Here is a 20,168-nt window from a genome sequence, read left to right as displayed (position 1 = left end):
TTATATAAGGAGTGAGTATATGAGGAAGGGATTCGTTCAGATATAATGCTTGCAAATATGAAATGCTATAGCATATTTTAGTAAGAATCAAAGAACTTTAGAGCAAGAAGGGATACTAGAGATAATCTTTTAGTGATAACATCTTCATTTTCACAAGGGATTAAATTGAGGCTCATGAACTAAGTAACTTAACTAACATCATATATAAGCTAGTGGTAGATTCAATATCAAAACTCAGATTTTCGGGTATTCCCTGGTGGTCCAGTGGTTAGGAGCTTCCGTGATAGCTCAGATGGTAAAGAATCTGCCTGCAATGCATGAGACCCTGGTTCAATTCCTGGGTCAGGAAGAGCCCCTGGAGAAGGGATAGGCTACCCACTCCAGTATTCTTGGGCTTCCCTTGTGACTCAGCCAGTAAAGAATCCGCCTGCAATGCAGCAGACCTGGGTTCAATCCCTGGGTTGGGAAGATCCCCTGGAGAAAGGAATGGGCTACCCACTCCAGTGGGTATTCTCTATTCTGGCCTAGAGAATTCCAGGGAATGTGTAGTGCATGGGGTCTCAATAAGTCAGACACGACTGAGCGACTTTCACTTTCACTTTCCAGTGGTTAGGACTCCGGGCTTTCACTGCAGGAGGCAAGGGTTCAATCCCTGGTAGGGGAACTAATATCCTGCAAGATGAATAGTGAGGCTTGGCAAAGAAAAAAAAAAGAAAAGAAAAGAACACCCAAACCAAAAACAAACAAAACTTCAGATTTTCTAGGTAGCAAGATCTAAAGTTGTCCTGCCCAATACTACAGTTACTAGTGAAACCTGATTATTTATATTTAAGCTGATTAAAATTAAATACAATTTAAAACTTAGGTCCTCGGGCACAACAATCACATTTTAAGTGTTCGATCTGTGCCATACACGGCTAATGGCTACCACATCTGACAGTGCAGAATAAGAATTCTGCCACCACTGCAAAAAGTTTAACTGAACAACATGATCTAAAGAATAAGCTTCAGAATCAGACAAACCCAGTCAAATTCTACTTACTAGCAGTATGACCCTTGACAAGTTACTCATGTTCCCATTTGGAAGAGGGGAGAAGTAGAGGATTAATAATTCCTACCTTCCAAAGTATACTTGATGCTTATGTGGGATAGCATGAAAAGCCCCTTTACATTGTCTGGCATGTAACAGACAATAAACACGTCCATTTTGGATCCTTTTTCCCTGTATATTCCTCTATAAAAACCTCCTTGTTAAGAGATACAATAACTCACAATAATGCAATAACTCACCCAAATTAGTATCTTTCCCACAAGATAATCCACAGTGCCTAATTTTCATTCTGTTCCCCTCAATTCCTTCAAGCACTTGCACCTCTCTTACAGTGTTTCTGCTTAGGAAGAATGAAGAATGAACGTGGGGGAAATCACCTCTAATGAAATGGAGGAGAATGTAATAAATTTCCCCTCTAGTTTCCCATTCCATTTTAAATACGACTGTACTGACTGATCACACACAAAAAAAGAAATAAATTATATTCCTCCTAGGTACCATACTTCCACATTAAGAGAAGATTCTACAATACTTGTTCACTATACTCCTTCTCACCATCTGTGCTAATCGAATATTAAATGAAGAAATAACACCTTCCTCCTACAGTACTTTTCTGGCAAACAATAAAAAGATTTCCAGAATACTAAGCCAATCTTCAAAGCTTCACAGCTTAACGTAGTAAACTAATTTGACAAATCTAGACTACTGAATATAAAAAACTTCATAACATGCATGTTATTACCCAGAAAAACAACAAAATTCAACTCAGCTTGGAACCAGTGAATTTCTGCCAATACTAAATTTTATTTAGAAGCAACAAATCATACTTAGCCACATTAAGTCACACAGACTTGCCATTTCTAGTGAGGTCTCCAACTTTATATTTTTAATAACTAACAATTAAAGGACAGCTTTAAAATATGTCTTTAAACATCCACCAAACAAGGTTTCTACATATTTTTAAAGCTTCCTTGTTGTTTAAAACTGACCATATTAATCCAGGGAAGGGAGAGGAGAGGAGGGAGTCCTCTCAGCAACAGTAAGAATGTCTCCTTGAAATTATCTGTCATTCTTACTTCGTTCCTTAAAGATAATTTACTTAAAAACATGACCACCCACCCTTAAAGAGCTCAGAATAAATCATAATACTAAATAGATAACATTGCACACTATACTATCACACAATTTAAATTATGTTTAGTAGATGAAATTAAAATATTAGTATCTCAAACATACAAATCAGAGTTTAATAAGTCTACGGGAGTCACATAAGTTAAAAAAAAAAGGCACTGTAAAAAGTTTTCATTACTATCCCACATGAAGTATTTTATATTAATAAAGTTAGGCTTCTATGCCTGAACTGATGAAATCTAATCGTGAGTCTATAATGTTTTAAGTCCTTCTGTAATAATGAAGTGTACATTGGTCACAGGAGAATAGTTCAAATGAATTTTCCTGAGGCTGCATTCTAAGTACATCTGACCCAGAAAGTATTTTTAGCAAGTGTGTTCAATCAATGCTGGTTTATGCCTAGTCTAAATTAGAAATTGGGTGCCACAAATTTAAAGTAACGAAGTTACTAGGGATATTTTTAAAGATATTCAATTAGAAAATCAGAAAAAACCACAAAGTTTAAACAATTCAATACGCACAGCCTATAATCTAAACAGGTTCTAGGAAAACAGGCAATAAGAAAGCCACATCTTCATCCATAACTACTTCTGAGGAACCTATGATTTTCTAATTTTAACCTACTCAATTAATAAAACTGCAAAACAGTGATGGCTCCCTGTTTTCAAAATCTCTTGCCAAATGTTTAAAATAGGCTAAGTCACAAACACTTCCATATACAAAAATAAGGTCATGAGTCTCTTCTTAAAAACTACTCAAGATCATGATATTGTGCGACCATGCACATGTTTCAAAGAAAAGAGGTGACAAAGATATGTGTGCCATTAAAAAAAAAGGAGAGAGAGAGAGAGAAACATAAAAATAGCTTCTGTGGTAATTGGAGCATAAATTTATTCTGACAAAAAATGGTGGGATCCACAAAATGATTGCGTTCTTCTGCTATGAGTTAGTAAAGAAGCTCTGTAGAGAAAAACTTTTGCTTACAAAAAGCCTTTAAAAAAAAAACAACTATAGGTTGAATTTCTCAAATTCAAGATTTAACTGATGTACTATCTAGCTCTATTCCATTAAGCACATTTTGGGCTCTGAACAATCATTTATTTTAAGGTCATCTCCTTCCCCTTAAAAATGTATTTTTTTCCCCTCTGGCAACAAAGATTAAGGTTCAAAAATCAGGATAAAAAAATATCCTGGCCTAACTGTTCCACAGTCTTCTTTTTACTCAAACCATTCTTTACAAGTCGGATACTTTGGCGTTTTGATTTTTTTCTCCATAAACATGGTTTAAACTGTAATGTTTCAACTGGGCCCAAGATTTGGTTACATAAACCGAATATTACTCCAATCTCTGATTCTAACAGCAGTTGGTACATTGCAGATACACAGACTGTCCTAGAAAAAGCGCCTGAAAAACCCTACCCATACACATCGTCCTCCGCTGTGGTTCACTGTATAATGCCTTCCAGGCATAAAGTCTCCCATTCTAAGTTTCCCAGAACCATCCGTGCGTATATATGTGCCACTGTAAACTACTCCATGTTAAGGAAACCCTGGGAAGCGCATCCGTACGTCTATTTTGCTACATCTCAACTTTTTCTTTTGGCTCAACTACAGGTTCCTAAACACAAACATGCAAAGGCAGAATCATAAAAGGCTTAAAACTTCAAGGATAGGACTGTATGCCCAAGCAGCAAGTAGGAAGCTTTCAAAGGAGCCAGTTTTTTTTTAAAGGAATCCCTCAGCAGTGGAAAACTGAATATTCTAAAACCTCACCTAGAGTTTAGGGGCCGTGGAACATTCCATCTCCGCACCTACTCCATCCCTTCTCCCCTGACTCCCCCAGAACAGAGATTCCAACTAAAACACCAGGAGGCTGAGAGCAGGGGTCCCACGAAGAAAGGGAGCAGGCAGAAAGCATCCTTTCCCCCTGACTTGAAATCAGCCTCACGCCTTCGGCCGGCCCCACCTGGCGGGCCGCAGGTAACAGCCTCGCGTGCCACGCAGGGCCGAGAGGCGGCTGGGACCCGGAGCCTCTTACCTTCGTGTCCCAGCCGCGTCCTCCGGGCTGGAGAAGAAAAGCCTGGAGGCCCGGCCGCGCCGCCCCCGGGGCTCCGTCAGCGTCCGCCCAGCAGCCGGCGCCGCAGCGGCCGCGCCACGGCCCCGAGCCGCCGGCACCACCTCATACTGCGGGGCTGCCGCGCGCTCCCGCACCTCCCTGCGGGGATGAGCTAATCCAGCCCCGCAGCGGTGTCGCGGGGGTGGGGGCCCCAGACGGGGCCCAGAATCCAGCCCCGGGGACCCCGGAGTCCTGAGAGAACAATGTGGGGCCGCGAGGAGGAGGAGCGGAACGGCGCGGCGAGAGCGAACGGGCGACAATCCTAAGCAGCGTTTGTGTGTGAGAGTGCAATGGGCGCTCAGTCCCTCCCGCCGCCGCCGCCTCCTCCTCTTCCTCCTCCTCCTCCTACTCCGTCTCCTCCTCCTCCCTCAAGCACACCCCGTCTCCCAGGCCACAGCATAGCAACCGAACATGGCGGCTGCGCAGACGCCGCCAGTCAGCCGCCCGGAGCTGGGGCCGCGACCACGGGAGGCGATCTCGCGAGAGGTGAGGCCAAGCCCCCTCCCCGCCGGCGCGGGCTGGAAGCGGCCCCACCAGCGGGAGCGCGGGGGACGCGCAGGTGCGAAGGAGGAGGGACCTGGGCGGGAGGGACGGACTAGGAGGGGCGGGGCGCTGTGGCTCCGCGGTGATTGGTTACTGAAACTGGGACCGTCCCCCCCGCTGGACCTAGAGACATGAGGGACCCCACAGAGGGGGAAAAAACCTCAGTTTAAAGTGGGAAACCGGACCTTTTGGCCCCAGGTTGTCCCAACTTCAGTGCTGAAAAAGGATACAAGTTTTAGGGTGCAGATTTGAATGATTTCCTCCCCCAAATATAGACCCTGAAACAAAGAACAAATAACGTTCATTTATAGCCTTTGAGTGCCTCTATGTGCCAGGAACGGTGTGCTGTTAAATATGAAATTAATTCATGCTAACCAAGTGTATGAATCGGTTATTACCAGGCTGGGGTTTTTAGCCAGGTGTTCTAAAATCTTTTTGATGATACAAACTTACTGGCGGTGAGACAAATACATGTGGGCTGGATAATAGTGGAAATTATGGCGGGAGGAATTTTTGCATTCATTTTTGTCAGAGTCCTCTTCTGTCATCAGATACCTTCTTGCTCTTCCGTGCTCTTAGCTTCAGGACTCCACCAGAGCTGTCCTTTCTGAAACATTCTTTCAAAAATCACTTTCCCTCCAACCCGACAAAAGGCCTATTTACTAATCAGGGATGGTTTTTGCAAGCTAAAACCTTGCAGATCTGTACAGATCTGTGAAATCTGCAGTTTCTAGGGACTCTCTTCTCCCTTTCACCTGGCTCAGTTTTTCTGTTTGAAAAAGACAACCCATCAGTCCATGTTGTTCTGACTTTCCTTCCCACAGCTTGGTTCCAGCCAGGTTCCTTCCTCCTTCCCAGACAGGTTCTCTGGCCTCTGTGTCTCCGTTCTCTGTGCCTTTATTCATACTGTTCCCTCTGCTGAAATGCTCTTCCCTTCACCTTCATCCTGTCTACACTCAGTCATCCTCCAATAATGGATCTTACTTCTACCACAAGTAAGAATTTCTTCCTCTTTGACATGATACTTTTAGGTTTATACCTCCCTTTTCTTACAGTGTTCTTTTTATTATAGGATACTTATCCCTGTGCGGGTTTTATCGCCACTATCCATGGGGAGCTACTGGAGTCAAGGATCTTGTCTTGGTCATCGCTGTATCCCCTCGCATGCCGGGAGACAGTGACATTGCCCGGTGTCAAAAGAGTTTGTTAAGAGAATGAAATGCTTAAATCTTTAATTGGTGGGATTTGGAGAAGGTACTTGAGACAGACTGGTCTCTTACTGAGCTCCAAATCTAGTAAATTGCTGTGACTCTTGAGTGACACTCACCTGATTTGAATTTGTCTTTGTTAATGTCCTGTAGAGCTTTGTAACTAGTCCTCCAGCTAACCTTCATATCTCCAGACCTTCTCCCTCAGCCCATTCTGCCTACCCTCATCTATAAAGCACAGTGACCTTCTATACAAATAGAAATCTTGATTGTAATATAACTGGAGCCTCAAGATTGGAGAGGCAGGAGGGCGATGCCCTTTGTTTTAGAAAACTCCACAGGATGAGTCCTTTAGGTAAATGGACTATCTATCTACTATTCTTTAGGAATACTGTGAAGTCACTTTTTAAAAATTGAGTTATAATTCATATACTACAGTGCTTATTTGCAAAGTTGTACAGCCATCACCTCTACCTAATTATGGAATATTTTCATCAGCCCCAAATGAAATTCCATACCCATTAGCAGTCACTCCTCATTCCCTCCTCCCCTAGCCCCTGACAAGCACTAATCTACTTTCTGCCTATAGGTATTCACCTACTCTGGGCATTTCATATACATTGAATCATACCATCTGCAAATTCTCTATCAAAATGGATAAATGTGGGACTTCCCTGGTGGTCCAGTGGCTAAGACTCTGTGCTCTCAGTGCAGGGGGCCCAGGTTTGATCCCTGGTCAGGGAGCTAGATCCCACATGCTACAACTAAGACCCAGAGCAGCCAAATAAATAAATAAATAAAATTTTAAAAAGGATAAATGTTTGTTTATATTTAAAATTATAATCTTTAAAAAAATTAATCAATGCCTATTCTGGATAATTTTGATGACCACCTTGTCATCAAATGCTGGCATTTGATTTTGTATTTGGCACCAAGAATTATATCTTGCGTTTTCTTGAGCTAATGAGAAAAAAATAGAATACTCTTTGTAGACACGACAGCCTTCTAACTAGGAGGTGGTCAAATGTCCTCATGGTTCAGTTCAGTTCAATTCAGTCGTTCAGTCGTGTCCGACTCTTTGCAACCCCATGGACAACAGCACACCAAGCCTCCCTGTCCATCATCAATGCCCGGAGTTTACTCAAACTCATGTCCAACAAGTCGGTGATGCTATCCAACCATCTCATCCTCTGTCATCCCCTTCTCCTCCCATCTTCAATCTTTCCCAACAACAGGGTCTTTTCAAATGAGTCAGTTCTTTTGCATCAGGTGGCCAAAGTATTGGAGTTTCAGCTTCAGCATCAGCCCTTCCAATGAATATTCAGGACTGATTTCCTTTAGGATGGACTGGTTGGATCTCCATGCAGTCCAAGGGACTCTCAAGAGTCTTCTCCAACACCACAGTTTAAAAGCATCAATTCTTCGGCTCTCAGCTTTCTTTATAGTCCAACTCTCACATCCATACCTGACTACTGGAAAAACCATAGCTTTGACTAGATAGACCTTTGTTGGCAAACTAATGTCTCTGCTTTTTAATATGCTGTCTAAGTTGGTCATAACTTCTCTTCCAAGGAGCAAGTATCTTTTAATTTCATGGCTGCAGTCAAGATCTGCAGTGATTCTGGAGCCCAAAAAGATAATGTCTGACACTGTTTCCACTGTTTCCCCATCTATTTCCCATGAAGTGATGGGACCAGATGCCATGATCTTCGTTTTCTGAATGTTGAGTTTTAAGCCAACTTTTTCACTCTCCTCTTTCACTTTCATCAAGAGGCTCTTTAGTTTATCTTCGCTTTCTCCCATAAGGGTGGTGTCATCTGCATATCTGAGGTTATTCATATTCCTCATGGTACACTGTGCAAAAGTTTCACAGAAATTCATGCCTAAAAAAGCCAATACCATTGGGGCAGAAGGATAAATTAGGAGGTGGGGATTAACACATACACACTACTATACATATAAGAGATAAACAACAAGGTCCTACTGTAACGCACAAGAAACTATACTCAATACTCTGTAATAACCTATATGGGAAAAGAACCTGAAAAGGATATGCAAATATGTATAACTAAATCAGTTTGCTGTACACCTGAAACTAATACAACGTTGTAAATCAACTATACTTCAGTATAAAAATTAAAAATTAAAAAAAAATAGACCCTATAACAGCAGTGAGTTTCATAGTCTCGTTACAAAAAAAAATTAATTTCAGCAAAACATCATTTACATTACATACTTAACATTAATTGAATTTTTAACTTTATTAATCAAAGGTTCAAAATTGTCATTTTATAGATGTAGAAGGGCTTTGAGAATGAGGACTTTATACCTAATCTTATGTTTACACAAAACAAAGAAACATAATCTAAATAATTTAATATTACATTGAGAGTTAGCAAGTTTTTATTTTCAGTTCAAAGTGGCAGCAAACATTCCTAGATATTGGCAGACAATGCTGTTGACTGTGACTTTTCCCCTTTGTCTGTGCCTGCTCTTGGCTGTGCTTTGGGAGTGAAGAGCAAGGGTTGTGTCCACACTTGGAGGGTGTTGGCAGAAGGGACTGGCCTCGCACTGTGTGACTGACTCCCAACCCCGGGTAGCTATAGCCAGAATGGAAAAGGCATCCGTTCTAGCTTGTGCAGCCAAGCCAGGCTGCCTGTGCTGAGGCAGTGACCTCTGGCAGCTGCAAGGCAGCAGAGAAGGAGCTTTGATCAGGCCCTGTGGCCAACTCACCAGCCACTGTCTCCCCCGACCCCAGCCTCCCTATCAACAACTTAGGAGGACCCCTTTGGAAGAATGATAAACTCTTGGGTCACTGGGGACTTCTGAGGAGGACAACATCTCGGGAAGCTGGACTGGGCTTGCTGGGTGGAAATCAGAGTGGTATGAATTTTAACATTAAAAACATGTGACTTAAAGTGACCCAGTTTTGTCACCTAAGCTGGTGAGGTGGGTCATACAAGGAAAACAGGGTTTCAAACACCTGGTTTCTGACATGTGACCTTAACTGTATATCTGTCTGCCTTAGCTGGATTAATTTCATTCTTTCATCTGTCTGGAATCTTCAGACATAACTTGAAGCAAAGCAAAACAAGACAAACAAATTCAGACTTAAACCTTTGAAGTGTCATACATTTTCCCAAGAAGTTTAGAATTCTATGGCTTGGGCTTGCTTTAATCGTAGCTCCTTTGCAGCTCAGTGTTCTGTGATAACCTAAATGGGTGGTATGAGGGGTAGGGGTGGGGGCAGTGGGAGGCAAGTTCAAGAGGGAGGGGATATAAGTATACACATAGCTGATTTACTTTGTTGTACAGCAGAAACTAACACAACATTGTAAAGCAATTATACTCCAGTAAAAAAAAAAGAAAAGAAAAAACCCGTAGAGCTCCTTTGAATGTACTTTTTAAAAATAGGTATTTATTTTTAAAAATTACATAACATGTATGTCTAAGGCAGGTGACCCAGTTTGGTCACTCTTTAGATATAACCTGCTTCCTCTTCACTTGCCAGAAATTCTTTCTTATTCTTTCTTTTCTTCTTCCTTTCCTCCTTTCCTTCCTTCCTTTTTTTCCCCATGCTTTCTTTCTCAATCTTTTTCCCTCCTTCCTTCCTTCTTCCCCTTCTCTTTCTTTCTCCCTCCTTTCCTTCCTTTCTATAGCAGGAAAAGATCCACGTTAGCAATCCCTGGGATCAAGAACTATACAGAAAAATGTAAAATTTTTAAAATCAAAGACTTCCTCCTACTTCCAGCTCCAGAGTCCAAAGGTAAGCAGTATTCACAACTTCTTGAGTGTGCTTCCAGAATTTTCTCTGCATTTGTAAGCTTAATATCTTTTCCCCCTAACTACAATCAATGTCTTTTTTCCATACTTACTATATTTTACTTACAAATGTTCTTAATAGAACATATGGATATACGTCATTCTTTCAAAGGGCTGTATCATAGTGTATTTAATCTTCTCTATTGGGCATTTAGGGACTTCCCTGGTGGTCTAGTGGTTAAGACTACAAGCTCCTAATGCAGAGGGGCACAGGTTCAAGGAACTAGGATCCAGCATAGTCAAAAATGAAGGTGGGGAGCATTTAGGCCATTTCTGGTTCTTTGCTATGACATACAATGCTGTAAAGTACATTTTCATGACAAAGCTTTGTACATAAATAAAAGCATTTCTTTCAAATTTCTGGAAATACAATTGTTGGCTTGAAGTATCTGAGTATGTTCAATTTTGGCAAGTATTGCCATCAACTATGTGTGAGTTATCATTAATCTCTTTATCATTTCTAGGTTTTGTGTTCTCCTCAGTCCAAAATAAACAACAACAAAAGAAAAGAAAACATTTTCTTCTACTACTTTTAGGTTTTTTTTTTTTTTAATACTTAAGTCTTGACCCATCCAGAAATAATTCTGGTGTAAGGAAATAGGGATCCTGCTTAATTTTGGGGGGTGAGGTGGGGGATCCTGCTTAATTTTTTAATGGTTTTCTAGCTGTCTCACTATTACCTTGTTGAATAATCCGTTACACACACACACACAAACAGTAAATTTCTTTTCAAATACTAAATTAAAAATTTTGAATTGGGGATTTTTTTAGTTTACTGCACAGAGCTAACTATCTTTCCTCTGTATAAGTTTCCTCTTGATACTATAACAAATTACTGCAACTTCAGTGACTTAAAACACAAAGTTATTAAACTGAAAATGAAAGTGAAGTCGCTCAGTCGTGTCCAACTCTTTGTGACCCTATGGGCTATAGCATACCAGGCTCCTCTGTCCATGGGATTTTCCAGGCAATAGTCCTGGAGTGGATTGCCATTTCCTTCTCCAGGGGATCTTCCCAACCCAGGGATCGAACCCGGGTCTCCCGCATTGTAGACAGACGCTTTACCGTCTGAGCCACCAGGGAAGTTCTGGACATAAGAATTATCTAAAATGGATCAACATGCTCTGTGCCTCTGGAGGGTCCAGGGGAGAATCTTTTCTTGTCTTTTCCAGCTTCTAGAAGTCACATGGCCCCTTGGTCCATCTTCACAAGCAGCAGCCTAACATCTTCAGATCTCTGTGTCTTGTTACCTTCTCTGTCTTCTAAAGCCCTCTATAAAGTCTCTTATAGAGACCCTTGTGATTACATTGGATCCACCCACACAACACAAGACCATCTCCCCATCTCAAGAGCCTTCATTTAATCACATTGGCAAAGTCTCTTTCACCATGTCAGCTATGTATTGAGACAGTGACCCTGTGCATGAGGTTGTAATCATCTTTGAAAACTATTACTCTATGAGTCACCATGTCTAATATCAAACTTTTAAGCTATTAGAGTTTCTAATAAGTTATAATATCTGAAAGCATGAATTTCTTCTAACTTTTCTCCAAAATGAACATACTTTTACTTGTATGATTTTAAAATATTTGAGCCCCCTAGAAGACCTAAATAGACATTTCTTCTTCTTTAAGAAGACATACAGGTGAAAAGATGCTCAATGTCACTAGTTATTAGAGAAATGCAAATCAAAATTACAATGAAGATACTGCCTCACACCAGTCAGAACAGCCATCATTGAAAAGTCTACAGACAATAAATGCCAGAAAGGATGTGGAGGAAAGGGAAACCTCCTACACTGTTGGTGGAAATGTAAACCGGTGCAGCCACTATGGAGTACAGTATGGAGGTTTCTAAAAGCAAAATAAAAATAGAGTCACCATATGATCTGGCAATCCCATTATGGGCATCATGCACCTCCATGTTCATAGCAGGACTATTCACAGAAGCTAAGACATGGAAGAAACTTGAGTGTCCATTGACAGGTGAATGGATAAAGAAGATGTGGTACATATATACCATGGAATACTACTTAGCCATAAAAAAGAATGAGATAATGCCATTTGCAATAACATGGATGGACCTAGAGGTCATCATACTAAGTGAAGTAAGTCAGACAGAGAAAGACAAATATCATATGACATCACTTATATGTGAAATCTAAAATATGACACAAATGAACTTATCTATGAAACAGACTCATAGACATAAAGAACAAACTTGTGGTTGCTGAGGGGGAGAGGGTATGGGGAAGGGAAAGATGGGGAGTTTGAGACCAGCAGGTGCAAACTAGTATGTATACAATGGATAAACAACAAAGTCCCTGCTGTATAGCCCAGGGAACTTTATTCAATATCCTGCAATAAACCATAGTGGAAAAGAATATAAAAAAGAATGTATGTATGTATAACTGAATCACTTTGCTGTACAACAGAAATGAACACATTATAAATCAACTATACTTCAATAAAATAATTTTTTAAAGAAAAATAATAAAATATACAAGCCCCAGATCATGACTAAAATATTAAATTGTATTAATAGCATATTGGGTGTGTCTAATTTAAGATCTATATATTATCTGAAAAAAATTATTTGTAGATGTATAGTAGATGTAGGTGAATATAATCTTTATAAGTACATTCATAGGACACTGATCATCCATAAGTCGCTTAACCTATAAGTCTTTTTAATGAAATATTAAAGCAAATTAGTTCTCATAATTTTCATTTATTTAAAAACACATGCATTGCTCACATACTATTTGAGAGTCACTGGTAAGAGGTGGCCCTTGCCCTCAAGGCAAGAATTTTTCATTCTTAGATTGTGACTTATCAGAGGGTTTTGAAATCAATTTAGTGGATTTTGAAAAGACAAATGAACTAGCGTAGACAAGAAAACAGAATGTATCACACAAACTGAAGATAAACATGGGACTGTGAAACTTTCAGTTTATGCTTGTATGTATGTGAATTTTGATGTGAAATCTCTTTCCTATTTTGGATGTGGTGGTCAAAAAGGTATGAGATCCTCTAGTTGAGGGAGAATGAATAAGCACACCAACAATACTAATTAGTCTGAGGCGTGCTTTCAGATTAAACCCTATGAGGGGGGGCACCCTGGCTGTGTCACCATTATTTCATCATAGCCTGACCTAATGTCTGAGATATAATCAGCCCTTGGTTATTCTTCTTGAGTCAATGAATGAACGAGGTGGGCCTGGGGTGCCAGGGACAGCAGGAAAGCAGATCGGAGGATGAGAACATTTTGTCCTTACCTGTCCATGGCTCACTCTGAGAGCTGTGGGCTACAGGCACAGGGCCGGAGAGGAAAATGATCCAGTGAGGAATTGAAGGCTGGGCAGCGGGAAGCCTGAGGGACCTTGAGTGACATCTAGTGGCATTTTGGACCAAATGGCAGCCCCAGCCTCAGTGATCTCCCATTAGGTGGAGTATTATTGCATAAACTGCTTTAATGGGGGGAAAAGGGACTCCATTCCTGCATGGAGTGTAGATGAATTTGTAGATGAATCCTGTGGGTTTACTAGGTTTATCTTTTTTTTTTTTTTTTTAATATATGCTGGCTTTGTCCAAAGAGGCTTTCACATCACATTAGAAAATCTGGGTTAACATTTGTGCGTTTGTAGTCTGTTACTCAGCACCTGGGACAGCACTTTCAGGTGTGGTTCAGGTGTGTAATAAATGCCTGCTGGTGGCTGGCCGACACGTTTAAACATTCATTCAACCTGCGCTCCTTGATCAGCTATGGCCTACATTAAGGATTCTCATCCCCGGTCACACATTAGAAACATCAAGGGCATTTTTTAATAAATATAGGAGCCTTGCCCTACCCTGACCCCTCCTGCATGCTTACTTAATTGATTGGGGTGGATCCCAGACTTCTCTTTAGATATGGATGTAGGTATTTTTTTCAGCTCCCAGGGTGATCCTACAGTGCAACAGGGTTGAGACCCACAGCTCCCATTTGGACAGGCACTGGAAGTAACAGAACATCGGTGGAAAATGGGACTCCCTGAATCAGCGCTTCTCAAACTGCCTGGGGTGGAAGGACTAGTCTTCATGGACCCACGTTTTTTCTAAATACAAATAAAAAGAAATTCTGAGAAAATTAAATGAGACAAAGACATATAATAAAATCCAAGCCCCACTGTTCAGCAGAAATGATTTTCTCTGTTTTATTTCTCTTAAAGGTTTTAACTGCTTAATCTGAATTTCTGTACTTGTGAGCTAGTGACACACCCTCTGCAGGGCAGCACTTTGTCATGCTCTGGATGAAGGTGGGGGCATGAAGAAGACAGGAGATCCAAAAACACACCAGTGCAGTAGTGACAGAACACACAGGTTGTTCTTGTGTATTTGAGCAGGAGGCCTGTGGACACCTCTGCCCCCTCAGTCACAGCCCTGTGGGGCCACAGGGCCAGGGTCCCAGGCCTCAGCTCTCCAGAGCTAAACTCTGATCTTATCAGAACATCCACATGATCAGGCACTTGGTACCACCTATGAGTTAAATGTTTTTTTGCAAACTGGTTTATAAAGCAAATATCATTCTCCTTTTAAAACAAATTTAAAAGCAAATCACTCCCCTTTCCAGGAGCCAGACACTGATGTTTGTTATAAGGATAACCTCCTTCCAGATTGAAGGTCTTCAGGCCCGAGACGATTATTTAGGGAACAGGGGGTGAAGCCCTGCCCTGTGATGGAGCATTCCGTCCAGCAATGTGATGCTCACACCCACCCCATGCAGGTGTCTCTCTCTTAGACAGTAATAAATAACCACCATCAGACTGACAGCTGTCACACTTCTAGCTGTACCTCTGTCCTTCCCCACCTCCTGCAGGCAGGCTCAACACCCTAGATTGTTACCACTTCTTCTACACCTGGGTCTTTGTCCTAAGCTTTTTTTTTCTTAATGCTTTAAGATATCCCAATTTAATCACAGTAGTAAATTGAGAATTTTTCCAAGGCTGTGCCTTGTTTCTGTTTTGGGCATATGACGTTTGGAGTGATCATACGTATCAGAATCTTCCCATATATGAATGTTTATGCTTAGGGGATGCAGAAGGGAAGGAAGGGTTTTACAGGAACACTGATCCGATCATTGGGGGAAAAGAGGAGAAACAAACCCAACAGGAGACAATTGCAATTGTATCTTCATTTGGTGTATGAAGAGGGAGCAGATATCACTATAAAGCATAACTGTAAGGTGATCTTTCTTTTACAAGTATATATCAGAATCTACACATTTAAACTGGTACCACCCTCCAACTCAGTCATTCGGGGAAGCTATATGTTTTCCAACAATTTGACTATTTCTCAAATACCATCAACCCTCATCTAAGTTCATCTCTACCACCCAACTTCCTTTACGAGAGGATGCTTTGACCGGTCCTTTGGGGCTATTCTGCCACCCCACCCCTATTCTAAATCCTGGTTGAAGCAGAAGGGAGCCAAGGACCTCTAACCCCATCAGCAGGACTGAGGACTTGACTTAGTTCAATGCCTTCTGGTGCCTGTGTACTGGGCATCATGCCAGGATTAGGGTTTGCAGAGATGAAGACAACACAGCACCTGCCCCCAAAAACTTCTCAGACCAGTGAAGAAAGGGTTGACCTAAAAGCCTGTACACTCATTCTTCCTCTATGAGGAGAAAATCTGTAGGTATTCATACAGTTGAGACCAAGTATGGGAGACCTGTGAGTGTTGACATAAGGTACACACTCCAGTTCTTGGGATATACCTTTAAAGCTGCCCCTGGATTGTTGACAGTTTGGCTAAAATCGAACCCAATGGGGGAAAAAAACTAGATAAATCCTGTGAGTGTGGAGCACGTTGCTCCAGATAAAAGCCAAGTTTAACCAAATGGGCAGCCACAAGTGGTCCTGTTTTAAAGCTCCTGTGAAGTGAAGACAACATAAAATGGCAGTTTTGGAAAGAGCAAAAACTGTCAAAATGTCTTTGAAGCTCTTTCCAAACCCCTTCATGTACAAGGTAAGAGCTTTAACTTTGCTCTGAATTATTTGGGTATCAGTGATGTCAAACCAATTAGTTACTGGATCAATTCAGTGGAGAAAGAGAGCCTTTTTAAAAAAAAAAAAAAAAAGAAGAAGAAGAAGAAGAAGTGGAGGTATTCTGGTATGGTTGAGGACATGTTATTGACCTTATACTAACATTCTAGAAATTAGTTCTTAGATTTTTGTGTCTGCCGCAAAGTAATTTGTAACATGCTTATTAGAAACTCTGGTGCATATAGTTAGAGCAAATGGATTAATGTGAAAGACCTGCAGTCAGGAGGAGGTAGGTTTGCACCACAGTTAAGGGCAGGGTGTCCTGTGCTGCCCTGCCAGGATTCTTCTCCCGTCCTTGAAACAATCGGGGTGTTATTAGATGAGGTACTTGTTCTGAGCCGAATTACGTCTTCCCCCAAATTCGTATGTTGAAATCCTAATCCATAATACCTCGGAATGTGACTGTATTTGGAGATGGAGATCTCTAAACAGTAAATTAAAATAAGATTATTAAGGAGGGGCTCTCATCCAGTGTGACTAGTGTTCTTCTTCTTTAATTTTTTTTTTTTTTTCTTTTTTCTGGCCGTTGTTCTTCTGTTTTGCAGCTGTGCACAGCAGCCGAGGAGAAGACCTGAGAGACAACGCGAAAGCCGGGAGGCTGCCCCGGGCCAGATGCACGCACCAAGCCGCCATGACTGCTGCCGGCACTGCCTTCTTCTTTAATTTTTATGTTTGACTGTACTGCATGGCACATGGGATCTTAATTCCTCAACCAAAGATTCAGTCTACACCCCCTGCATTGGAAGAGTGGAGTCTTAACCACTGGACCACCAGGGAAGTCCCCGGTTCTTTCTTGAAGTTCTTTCAAGATGAAGAAATGTAGACACATGCACACAGAGAGGACCACATGAACACACCGCAGGAGTGGCCATCTGCAAACCAAGGAGGGAGACCTCAAGAGAAAACAAAGTGCTTGCACTTTGATCTTGCCCAGATAGCCTCCAGAGTGGTGGGAAAATAAACTTATGTTGTTTAGGCCACTGAGTCTGTGGTCCTAGCTTACCATTATGCTACTCAAACCCCCTGTGCTTTCTGCTGCCTCCACAAAATGGGACTAATAATATGTACTTACCTCAAAGGATTATTATGAAAATGAAGAGAACTAGCAAATATGAAGCACTTAGAATTATTACCACTGACTGGACACTGAACATGTGCCATGTCTATTAATTTACTCCCCCCATCTTCCTTCTGAATAAGTCATATGTCTCCATTTTGCAGATATGGAAATTTGAATTTGGAGGTTTCAGCAAGCCCAGCCACATTTAATATTGGCCTCCCACCATGGAGCTATAAAGATTGAAAGTGTTATACATAAATGCAAGCCACCCACGTCATCAAAGCTACAGCAGTGTGTTGTTTGCAACCAGCATAGGGAGGGTATAATCTAGAAGAAAGAACAGGAATTAGAATGGAGAGGTGTATCACCTTTGCATTTTTGTGCCGTAGATGGTGTTGGCAGCAGAGGAGAACCACAGAAGGAGATGTGATTGCCTTCATGTTTTATAAAGTCCATTGTGATGATAGGGGAGCATAGACTGGGGGTGGAATGAGGGATCAGTTTCAGACCATTGTAATAACCCAGAAGTTTATTATAAGTGCTTGAGCCAGGGTGGAAATTGTGGATATAAAAGAGAACACAGATCCTTGAGATATTAAGGAACATAACTCAATCATTTATTACGTGATCCAGGTGAGACCCAGGTTTCTCACTTGCCCAGGTGGCTGGACGGGTGGCACAATCAGTCACCAGGATCAGCAGCACAAGAGAAAAGAGGGTGGGTTTGAAAATGATGAGGATGAATCCAGTTTAGAAGAAATTGAACTAGAGGTACCTGTGAGATTCCAGGTAGAACTACCCAGAATTCAATTAAAGACATGGATCTGCAACCCAGGTCTCCAACTTGCTCTGGAGTTAGCGGTTTGTGATGGTAACACAGGTCATAAGGACAGTGTCTGGAGGAGGAAGAGAAGGAGGAAAGGAAAGAATCCTGGGGAATGAGCACCATCATTTGGGAATAGGCCCCCATGGTGGCCCAGTTGGGGTGGGGAGAGAGGAGGGTCCCATGCTCCAAGGGAAGAGAACCCCTCCAGACTGCCATAGAGGTTGACGGCGCCAAGTGCCCTGGAGCTGACTGAGTAAGCGGTGGGTAGGAAAGGATGCCCGGGATTGAGAATTCAATATTCAATCATGACCTTTGCCAGACAGTTTCAAGGAAGAGGTGGGGGTGGAAGGCAGATGTCAGTGAAGAAGGAGTGGGAAGGAGAGAGAAAGAAGATAGGTTGCAAGGAGCTTCGCTGAATAAGGGAAGCGACAGGAATAAAAGGCGGGGGACAGGAGTGAGGGGAAACTTTGATTAGAACATTGTGCCAACAACGTTATGTCATGAGGTTCAAGTTTTCATGAGAGTCAATGAATATGCTCTTTTAAAAAAATCACAGTTAATAAACCCTAACCCAAGGTAACCTTTTGGTAAATGAATAATCCGTGCTTCACCAGCTCCGCAGTGAGTCTGGAGCAGCCTGTAGGGTTGTTGGCCTGCCTTTCTGACTACATTCCCCCAACTGTCCTGGGCTGCTGGCCCACTGAGCTCACAGACACAGTGCTCAGACCTTGTACCCCCTCCAGCACTGGGCAAGCCAGCGTCCCCAGCCCTGGTTCCCATCTACTGGCCCTGCCCACTGCACAGTCAGCCAGGTTTTCCCAGGCCTCTTCCTATGTTACAGCAGGTGCCAGGGAACCAGCCCCCATATCCGACCAAAAACCACAGAATAAACCCTGTGGCCAGAAGGTAACATCAACCAAATCCACACCCTTAGCTACTGTGACACTCCTTGGGGGAAGGTGTCTCCGTCTGTCTTTCACCCTTAGTTTAGGAAGACGGTGCTGAGTCATGAAGAGAATGTATACTTTGGATCAAGGCAATGATGCAAATCCCAGCTTCAACTCTTAATAGCAACTTGAATTTGAACAAACCATGTCATCTTTTTAATCATAGCAATGACAATAGTGGTAACTAGTATTTATTGATTGCTTATTTCTCTGCTAAACACAATGTATTCCTTCTATCCCCTGGGGTACCCTATAATGGCGAATGTGTTGTTCTCGCCATTTTACAGATGAAGAGCCCAAGACATAGATTGTTAAGTAACTTCTCAAAATCACAACCAGTGGGTGGAGGAGCTGGATTGGCTTGATTCTGGAGTCTAGACTCTTTGAGACTCAACTTCTTTATGTGTGGAACGTGCACAATGATAACAACCTCATGGAACTGATCTAGAATGAGACATAACTTCTATGAGGCCCCTAATAGATGCCTGGCAACACAGGTTCCCTCCTGCTGTCTTCGCTTCTAAAGGAATCTATACAGACTGTTAGGGCAATGGCTCTCAGTGAGGATTTATCCCCAAGGCCATTTCCTGGTGAACTGATTTGCAACGAGGAATCACTATTGTCATCTTGCAGGTCCTTCATCGGTCCTTTTGAAAGAGTTCTTGCAGGTTTCGGTCCTCAATTCAGTACATTGGACATGCAGAAACAGTAAAGACTGTCTTCACATTCCATTACTCAGACACCGACAAAACTCTGTTCTGTGCTTTCCTGGACACCAACTGAGTGTCCCACCATTTAAATCAGTCCTGACACTAATTACCAAGAGTTAGTGTCTGACCCCACAGGTTAAGGACTCAGTCACACAAAGTGAAAGTGAAGTTGCTAAGTAGCGTCTGACTCTGCGACCTGATGGACTGTACTAGGTTCCTCCGCCCATGGGATTTTCCAGGCAAGGATACTGGAATGGGTTGCCATTTCCTTCTCCAGGAGGTCTTACTGACCCAGGGGTTGAACCTGGGTCTCCCGCATTATAGGCAGACACTTTACTGTCTGAGCCACCAGGGAAGTGACTACACTCAGTTGCAAATCCAAAGTCACCAGCCTCCTGTATTTATGATCCACTGGTCATAAAGAGGGGTCCCATGACTCTGTCCTTCAGCTCGATAGTTTGCTAGAATGGCTCACAGAACTCAGGAAAACAGTTTATTTACTGTTACTAGTTTAGTACAAAGGCTACATACAACTCAGGAAGAGCCAAATAGAAGAGGTGCATAGAATAAGATATGGGGTGAGGCATGGGGCTCCCCTGCCTTCTCTGGGCACACCACCCTCTGAGGACCTAAATGTGGTTACCAACCTGGAAGTTCTCCGAGCCTTGT

At 42.2% G+C, this 20,168-nt stretch overlaps 2 protein-coding genes across 11 annotated transcripts in view; one reads left to right on the top strand and one right to left on the bottom strand.

Moving 5' to 3' along the window:
- PTPN4 (protein tyrosine phosphatase non-receptor type 4) overlaps nucleotides 1–4,588 on the bottom strand; it is a 187,988-nt gene extending 183,400 nt beyond the window's left edge. For 6 of the 7 annotated variants that reach the window (XM_070768928.1, XM_070768942.1, XM_070768931.1 and 3 more), the window contains exon 1: nucleotides 4,221–4,588. The gene's annotated coding sequence lies outside the window, so the exon portion shown is untranslated. Of the gene's footprint in view, nucleotides 1–3,955; nucleotides 4,155–4,220 lie in introns of those variants that run through there. The other variant, XM_070768929.1, reaches the window with a different exon arrangement.
- Nucleotides 4,589–18,781, top strand: LOC109568553 (amyloid beta A4 precursor protein-binding family B member 1-interacting protein-like). Of its 4 annotated transcripts, XR_011561077.1 has the most exons (3): nucleotides 4,699–4,784; nucleotides 9,709–9,815; nucleotides 16,502–18,781. XR_011561077.1 is itself a non-coding variant. In XM_070768997.1 (2 exons), exons 1-2 carry the CDS (start codon nucleotides 4,589–4,591, stop codon nucleotides 16,630–16,632), a joined length of 327 nt encoding a protein of 108 aa, XP_070625098.1. In that variant the 3' UTR covers nucleotides 16,633–18,781. The 4 variants fall into 4 exon arrangements, 1 of the variants encoding a protein (XP_070625098.1); XM_070768997.1 differs by lacking the exon at nucleotides 9,709–9,815 and having other exon boundaries at nucleotides 4,589–4,784; XR_002182265.2 differs by lacking the exon at nucleotides 4,699–4,784 and having other exon boundaries at nucleotides 9,564–9,815.
- The last annotated feature ends 1,387 nt before the right edge of the window (nucleotides 18,782–20,168 follow it).

The sequence above is a fragment of the Bos indicus genome, chromosome 2 (assembly GCF_029378745.1).
Source record: "Bos indicus isolate NIAB-ARS_2022 breed Sahiwal x Tharparkar chromosome 2, NIAB-ARS_B.indTharparkar_mat_pri_1.0, whole genome shotgun sequence".
NCBI lineage: Eukaryota > Metazoa > Chordata > Mammalia > Artiodactyla > Bovidae > Bos > Bos indicus.
The sequence above is the reverse complement of the archived record's forward strand: the minus strand, read 5'-3'. Positions and strand labels throughout refer to the sequence as shown.